The following is an 8,779-nucleotide window of genomic DNA, read 5'->3' as shown; positions in this document are numbered from 1 at the left end:
TGAAACATATTTAAGATAGTTTACAGTTGGGGTAACCGGTTTTGATTTGCGCGACGCCAACCTCAGCAGAAACTGAATTCCCTTTTAAAAAGTCAAACCGCTTTTGGAAAGCATTTGGTATTTCGCACAGCGAGCCTTCTTCAGTCTCAAAATGCTCATGTCTGGGCAGTAAATTATTTATGAACTATTTTGCAATGAAATGCCCAGACGAAGCAACACAGAGACCCTCCTCAGTAAAACTAAGCGATCAAGTTGAGCTTTGTTTGTCGCACAGGGAGCGCAGCGCGAAGGGGGTGGAGAGAGAGGGGGAGCGAGGGAAAGAGAGAGACACTCGCGCGCAGAGTGCGGCAGATACGCGCTTCTGCTGCAGGTGAGAGGCGCGCGCTGGACAGAGGAACCGTCCTCGCGCTGGAATTTTAATACCACATTACTAGCATCTCTGTCAGGATTATAACTCCGTGGTTGCACCGTTTTGCATTTTGCCTTAACGCTGAACGGCACACTGGCACTGCAGATATTTCTTTATTTTCTTTTTCTGTTTCTTTTCCTTCTCTGGTGCAAGTGAGAGAACTATTAGACGCTGAGTGGACTGGAGAAATCTACGTACACGGCACACGGAGAGGACAGATCATTTGCGCCTTATATCTGTAGCACAAGAAGTTCTAATATTTCAGTTTCTGTTCCGTATGGTGGGATATCATCTGGAGCGGGGAGTTCGCATCTGGGAAGACTGGATTTAAAACAATCGATTGCGCAATGGATTGAATATCTAGCTTCGCTGTCTTTAATGAAAAGACTCGGCGATGGCATGGCAAAGACGGAATAGTCTCAGCAAGTAATTTCTGGCATGCTTATGTCAAAATTAATATTGAATTAATTTGTTAAGACTTTCTGTCAGTGTTATGCATATTTTGAGGGACAAATCAATGAAAAGGGAATAGCGCGAGCCTAGTCTGAGAGGGGGAAAAAGATAACAGATGCGCGCTATTCTGTCTGAGTTTGGTAACCGCAGAGAGGTAACCGCTTGTGAAAACGAATGCAGTGAGAAACCGGCGCTTTCGCACAAGAGAGAAGAAGGTGAAAAAGCTGTTAAACAAAATTAACGTTCAGTTTAGCCGGAAAACCCGCGAGGAGCAATGAGGATTACAGGCATTGTGGACTATTTAAGATACTGCTTTCTTATTCTGCAGCTGCTGAGTCAGCCCGCAGCCAAGCAAGTGCTCCGGTACCGCCTGGCTGAGGAGGGTCCTGCCGATGTCCGGGTAGGTAATGCAGCCGCGGACCTTGGCATCTCGGCTGGCATGGATGTGACTTTTACCTTAGAATCCGGCTCCGAGTACTTCAAAATCGATAACATGACCGGAGACCTGAGCACGAACGAGCGGCGGATAGACCGCGAGAAGCTGCCGCAGTGTCAAATGATTTTTGATGAGAACGAGTGTTTTATAGATTTCGAAGTGTCCGTGATAGGACCCGCGCAGAGCTGGGTTGATCTCTTCGAGGGCAAAGTGATTATTTTAGACATAAACGACAACACGCCGTCTTTCCCCTCACCTGTTCTTACGCTCTCCGTTGAGGAGAACAGACCCATTGGCACACTTTATCTCTTGCCCACGGCCACCGACAGAGATTTCGGTCGGAATGGAATTGAGCGATACGAGTTGATTCAGGACAACGGCGAGAGCTCTGTCAGACGGATCGGCACGTCCGGCTCCGGCAGTGTTGACACTCACATGGGCAAACGGAGGTTCGACGAGGGGGCGAGCCGCAGCAGCGTCTTTGAACTTCAAGTTGCTGACACCACAGACGGCGAGAAGCAGCCGCAGCTAATTATCAAAGGAGCACTGGACAGAGAGCAGCGCGACTCCTATGAGCTGACTCTGCGTGTTAGAGATGGGGGCGACCCCCCACGCTCCTCCCAAGCCATTCTTAGGGTGATGATCACAGATGTAAATGATAACACCCCACGCTTTGAAAAGAGTGTTTATGAGGCAGACCTGCCAGAAAACAGCTCCCCAGGTGCCCCCATACTCCAGCTAAAAGCGGGTGACACCGATGTTGGCGTGAATGGACAAATTGAATACGTCTTTGGAGCAGCCACAGAGTCAGTGCGACGGCTGCTGCGGCTCGACGAGAGCACTGGCTGGCTCAGTGTTTTGCACAGAATTGACCGTGAAGATGTGAGCCAGCTTCGCTTCACAGTCATGGCACGTGATCGTGGACAGCCTCCTAAGACTGACAAAGCGACAGTGATCATCAACATCAAAGATGAAAATGACAACGTTCCCAATATCGATATCCGAAAAATTGGACGCATTTTTCTCAAAGACGGTGTGGCCAATGTGGCAGAGGATGTGATTGTTGATACACCTATCGCTCTGGTCCAAGTTTCAGACCGAGATAAAGGACCAAATGGTATAGTGACATGCACTGTAGTGGGAGATGTTCCGTTTCAGCTCAAACCTGCAAGTGAGGTTGAGGGTGAAATGAATAAAAAGAAGTACTTTCTCCATACGTCAGCACCACTTGATTATGAAGCAGTGCAGGAGTATAATGTGGTCATTGTCGCTGTTGACTCTGGGAGCCCTAGTCTTTCTAGCAACAATTCACTGATAGTGAAAGTTGGGGACATGAATGACAACCCACCAGTTTTTAGCAAAAGCACAGTGGAAGTTTCATTTCCTGAAAACAATGCTCCCGGCGAGCGTGTCGTCACAGTAGTGGCCTTAGATGCAGATAGCGGCAAAAATGCAGAAATCTCTTACTCCCTGGACTCCTCTGTGAACGGAATATTTTCCATTGATGCAGACACTGGTGGTATCCGTGTCAATGCCATACTTGACAGGGAGCAGACGGAACGATATGAGTTCAAAGTTATTGCCAAAGACAAAGGCATGCCTGTTCTGCAGGGCTCAGCCACTGTGGTAGTCCTGGTGGCGGATAAAAATGACAATGAGCCAAAGTTCATGCAGGATGTGTTCACTTTCTATATACAGGAAAACCTGCAACCCAACAGCCCTGTTGGCATGATAACGGTCATGGATGCCGATAAAGGACAAAATGCAGACATGAGCCTATACATTGAGGAAGAAGAAGACATTTTCTCTATTGACAACAACACAGGTACCATCTTCTCAAATGTGGCTTTCGACCGTGAACGAAAAACCACTTATTCATTCCGTGTCAAAGCTGTTGATGGAGGCGATCCGCCCCGGTCAGCTACAGCCACAGTGTCTCTCTCTGTAATGGATGTAAATGATAATCCCCCCACTGTTACTTTTCCAATGAATAGCTCATACACGCTGCTTCCTCCTTCTAGCAACATAAGGACAGTGGTCAGGACTGTCTCGGCTACTGATACAGACACAGGTGTTAATGCTAACCTCAGCTACAGAATAGTGGGCGGCAATCCATTTAAGTTGTTTGAAATTAATGCATGGAATGGTGTGATTTTGTTAGTTGGCAAACTAGAGCAAAAACATTTAGGCCTCCATCGACTGGTTGTGCAAGTGAATGACAGCGGGGTTCCATCTCAAAGCACCACCACATTGGTTCACATCTACATCAACGAAACGCTTTCCAACTCCACTATTGTAGAGGCGCAAGTTGCCAAAAGTCTTGGTACGCCACTCAATGCTGACATTGCAGGAGACCCTAACTATTACTTGGGAAAGCAACGGCTGAGCATCGCCATAGGAGTTGTATCAGGCATCATGACGGTGATTCTTATCATCCTGGTAGTCGTCATGGCCCGCTACTGTCGTCCCAAGAACAAGAATGGCTATGAGGCTGGAAAGAAAGACCATGAGGACTTCTTCACTCCTCAGCAACATGATAAAGGCAAGAAACCCAAGAAAGACAAGAATAAGAAAAAGTCTAAACAGCCTTTATATAGCAGCATCGTCACAGTCGAGGCATCCAAACCAAATGGACAGCGCTACGATGGCGTTAATGAGAAACTGTCGGATAGTCCAGGAATGGGCTGCTATCGGTCCGTCAACGGTGGCCCAGGAAGCCCAGATCTTGCCCGCCACTACAAATCCAGTTCACCCTTGCCCACCGTTCAACTGCACCCTCAGTCGCCAACGGCAGGAAAAAAGCACCAGGCAGTTCAGGACCTGCCGCCTGCCAACACATTTGTCGGCACTGGAGATAACATATCCATCGGATCAGACCACTGTTCTGAGTACAGCAGCCAAACGATCAACAAGTACAACAAACAGGTAAGAACAATATATTTTACAATCTTGAATCTACGATATCAATCACATTTTTATACCTAAATCTTCAAGCTTTATCTGAGTGTATATAAACACCAGTACAATTCAGCCTACACTGCAATACTATCATGCTGGATATATGTATTTTTAGCAGATGCGTCTGTTTCCCTTTATCGACCTGCTTCGCCTCAGAGTGCCATTTAGATGTAATGCTAAAAGCGACATGAAGGCATTCTTCAGTCAGGGATATCATATCCGCCAGGCCACCTGGGGTGCCGAGGCCACGCTATGGACACATTGGCACGTCTTTTAGTGTAGTTGTAGGGCAGACGCGGGTGTTAGCGTTGATGACCTTTGTCTGTGTGTGTGAGTATGAAGATCGAATGGGATCACATATGGCTCTAGTTCACAGCTATTCCGACAGCAGTACATTCACAGCTGGAGCATGAGTTAACCTCTTTTATCAAAACATGGTCACTTCTTTCTCTTTCTTGGAGGAAGGCAGGATAGGGGAGAAATGATTGAAAAAGGTGGAATGTTAGTGGTGGTGTCATGTTTTAGCGTGCTTATCCAAACAGACTGGGAACATCTGGGCGTGAGGTCACATTTAACATTCCTGTGCACTTGTGTGTCTGGACTAATTCAGTGACCTAGCAGTGCAATCTGGCCTCCTCTCTCTCTCTCTCTCTCTCTCTCTCTCTCTCTCTCTCTCTCTCTCTCTCTCTCTCTCTCTCTCTCTCTCTTTTAATCTCTCTCTCTCTCATCTCACATTCTCTTATCATTATTATATATTTTTTTGGACCAATGTTGTTTATGCCATTATTTAAAGCATAAAATGCCCTGTTACAGCAAAACTCTGTCAATTCTTAGGCACATGTGTGAAATAATCAATACATATTATTATTGCTCCCGGTCCTGTGGAGCAATCCAGTGTTGGGTGAGGTTAATTTGAAATGAAGTCAGCCCTTTCATTGTCCAGATTTGCCAGGAAAAGAACACTTGCCCTGTCGTTTCATGTGTTTTCTAAGTTGGTTAATGCATTATTGATTCCTATCTAACATGGCGTAAATAGTGTCCTCCCTTGCATTCCTGAACAATGCCCTTTCTAAACGCAAGCCACAAGATAGCCTTTTCTCTCTCTTACATACCCTTCCTCATTTTATAGAATTTTCTTTCTTACATATCTACCCTGGTTCATGCATTTTTATTTTTTCCCCCACTGTGTATTCAGAAACACCTACTCTCATCTCTCCCTTTTTATGCCTGCTGCTTCTTTCCAATATCCCACTTGTTTCTCTTTTCTCATTCTATTTTTTTTTCTTCATCAGAAATTCTGGCTCCTTGCACAACTTCCCTTTTTTTCTGTTGACAACTCTGTCCTGTCTTTCTTTTATCTCTCCTCTTTCTCCTACCCTCTTGAACAGCCCTTTGATGTGCCGTGTTTAGGCGTCTGCACTTCTCAGCGAAAGGAGTACTGTTGCCCATGTTTCTTTTGGACATCTCATGCATATTTAAACACAGCCTCCAAAAGGTTTTTTATTTATTTATTTATTTTTTGCCCCAGCACATGCATTGTGTGTCCGAGTACACAGTTTAGATAATTATTTATTTGCTTTTTATTTGAAAGCTGTAGTGTTTTGTATGATCTGTCCATTTGTTTGTCCAATTAAATGCAGCAGGCTTTCACAGGGTGCTGAGCAAAAGAGTTCTACACCATTACTAGTTTGCAATTACAGCATCTTTGTCAAAAGGCGAAATCAAGTCCAGTGTATTTGCGTCTCTGCTGACATTTTAAGAGGGGCTCTTTAGATATTATATTGAGCATTATCAGTAGCCCTTGCAAAATCCCATTAATATAGCATAATAGTCTATATCAAATACGTTAGTCTATATCAAATAGTTCCTTTCCTTTCCTTTCCTTTCCTTTCCTTTCCTTTCCTTTCCTTTCCTTTCCTTTCCTTTCCTTTCCTTTCCTAGTATCTTTCTTTCTCTGTCACTCATTATGGAGGGTAAATGTCTCGGATAACCTCATACTGGACTCAAGCCACTAATTTTTGATGATTCACTGATTTTTGATGAGTGTCATACTGCTGTACGGTTAAATTACAGCTGTGTGATAGGGCTGCATGATATAGACAAAACACATAATTGTTGACTATTTCCTTTTGATTATTTATGCAGATTAATAGAATTTGTATGTAGGCCTAATTATTAATATATTTATTTATTGTTTGTGTGTCTGAGGGAGGGAAGGGGGTCCATAGAGGGCGCTGATTAAAAGCAGTAAAATTGGGGACATAATTCATTGGTCAATAGTATTGTTTTGGTTAAAAATAGCTTACACCTGCAATATTCACAATTAGGTAATCGCCTGTAATTGTAATTGTGATTATTTTTCTGATTAATTGTGCAGCCCCACTGTCTGATGTATTTAATGTTTCTGTATTAGAAATAACTATATTAAATATAGTGGTATAAGACATTTTTCAGTTTCCAATCTAAAGCCCACTTAGTAAAATTAAAGGATAGGAAGTAATTCAGGATAAGACATTTTATTGTTAAAAATCAAGATGCTTAGACATTTTAGTTAGCATAAAATCTTTATATTGGATGGTAAAATCCAATAAATTAGTTATATTAGTTGATACTACTGAGTTTCAGAACAGGTTATTTGACCTCATCCTTCTCTAGACTAGTTGTACCGGCTCACGTGTAGCATTTAAATTAATCATGGAGAACATACAGTGGTATTAATAATGGTGTCTTGTAGCTGACTCGAAATATCTAGTTTTCTGGACAAGATTAATTTTCTCTTCACTGTACAATTCCCTCTGGTGAAGTCATCCATGAAAACTACCTGTCTTTTTCTCCTTGTGAAAAGACCCGGCTCTTTTTGACTGTGTTTGATTTCAGTTCTTGTGGTCTGACATCTGAGATGCTCTCTCTTTTCCCCATCCTCTCTCCTTTTTTCTGTCCAGTGGAGGAAAGGGTAAAAGAGACAGGAACTAGAAAGAGGTCCCTGTTAACAGGCTAGAGAAAGGTCTCTACTGTTCTCTCTCTCTCTCTCTCTCTCTCTCTTTTGTATTATGTATATTTTTTTTTTTTTTTTTTTGTGTGTGTGTGTGTGTTTGTGTGTGTGTGTGTGTGTGTGTGTGTGTGTGTGTGTGAGTTTGTGTGTGTGAGTGTTAAGAGGGATCGAGTGCACTGTGCAGTGGCCTCATAAATGTGTGGTCTGGTTTCATGTTACCCACATCCCCCTAATCTCCTTACACACAGAAACTCATGCACACACACACACACACACACACACACACACACACACACACACACCATCTTCTGTCTCGATAGCAGAAACTACACCGTGTTGTTTGCCCCAGACAGGTAACCGGACAACACTAGTGTTTCCATGTCTCGCTGCACATGAGACATTTAAGCTGTCGTTAATTTACCTTAATGCAGGAGGGAGACGCCACCTTCCTGCTAGCCAGAAAGTTAATATATCAAGTCATTTCATAGCATTCAGCATTTAATGCTTTTCCTGGGCATTCTCTAAAAAGAACACAACTGGTTGTTTGCCATTAGTAAGTCTTTTCAGCTGTTGGTTTATGGATTTGTTACATTATATATTCAAATGGTCTTAATGCTGCTAATGTCTCTGATGGAAGAGCATTCTTTCTTTCATTCCTTTTTGTGTGGAGCTTTATAAAATTCTTCTGAGTCAGCACTCTAAAGACACAGGGGTGAAATGGTTTAAAATGGTTTAAACCAATGAACACTGATATATTCAGTCTTTAGTCATTTTCCTTGATTCCATAACACTCTAGATCAGAGGTGACCAAATGCAGTCGAACAGCTTGAGTGTCATAAAATGATGAAAAAGATTCTGGCCTATTTTGTACAAACAGGGCTGGGGTTATAACAGCCTTTTAATTTTTAGCCAATATCAACATTTGAATCAGATATCTGCCAGTAACTGGCATTTTTCTTTTTCCTTTTTTGAGAGTGCAAAATAGTGCTTTGTACTAATCCATCTCCATGTTTAGTTTTGTCTGATGGTATTGCTGAGATTTGTAAGGCTTTTTGAGGTCAGTGTGGCTTCTCTGTTGTGGTTTCAGCCTTTACAGTGCTTTCTATCTTGCATTTGCTTTACATACATGTGAATGGTGGACCAAAGCATCGCTCATCTTGGACAAGCAACGCAAAAGCACGGCCATGCAAATGCAGATTACATGGTTGTTTATGAGTATTTGTGTGTGCTTCTGCAACTCACCTTGTATTGCTGCTAGCAAAACATCCACGCAAATCACAGAAGCATGTTTTGATTAAATACAAAGTGCTTTAAAAGTTAAAAGAAACACATTCACTGAGTGTGTACATGCATGTGACCTTTAAATAACTATTTTATGTTCTAGTAAATTAACTTTAAATATTACATTATAATTATTTAGAGTTATTTTCTAAAATGTTTGTCAAGAGATCTCAGAGTTGAGAATCAGCCTTCAATCAATGAAGCAATCAAGCTGCATTTACAAGCAGTCATATATTCCATTCATCATAAG

General features: G+C 42.7%; 1 protein-coding gene across 5 annotated transcripts in view; it reads left to right on the top strand.

Annotated features, from left to right (window-relative positions):
- The first annotated feature begins 312 nt into the window (after positions 1-312).
- The window catches only part of LOC109084096 (protocadherin-7-like), a 117,155-nt gene continuing 108,688 nt past the window's right edge, over positions 313-8,779 (top strand). For 4 of the 5 annotated variants that reach the window (XM_042760797.1, XM_042760796.1, XM_042760799.1 and 1 more), the window contains exon 1: positions 314-4,223. In XM_042760797.1, coding sequence (XP_042616731.1) covers positions 1,137-4,223 — 3,087 coding nt within the window. In that variant the 5' untranslated portion in view covers positions 314-1,136. Of the gene's footprint in view, positions 4,224-8,779 lie in introns of all 5 variants that reach the window. The other variant, XM_042760800.1, reaches the window with a different exon arrangement.

This window comes from Cyprinus carpio, chromosome A7 (assembly GCF_018340385.1).
Source record: "Cyprinus carpio isolate SPL01 chromosome A7, ASM1834038v1, whole genome shotgun sequence".
NCBI lineage: Eukaryota > Metazoa > Chordata > Actinopteri > Cypriniformes > Cyprinidae > Cyprinus > Cyprinus carpio.
This window is presented reverse-complemented; position numbering and strand designations above follow the sequence as displayed.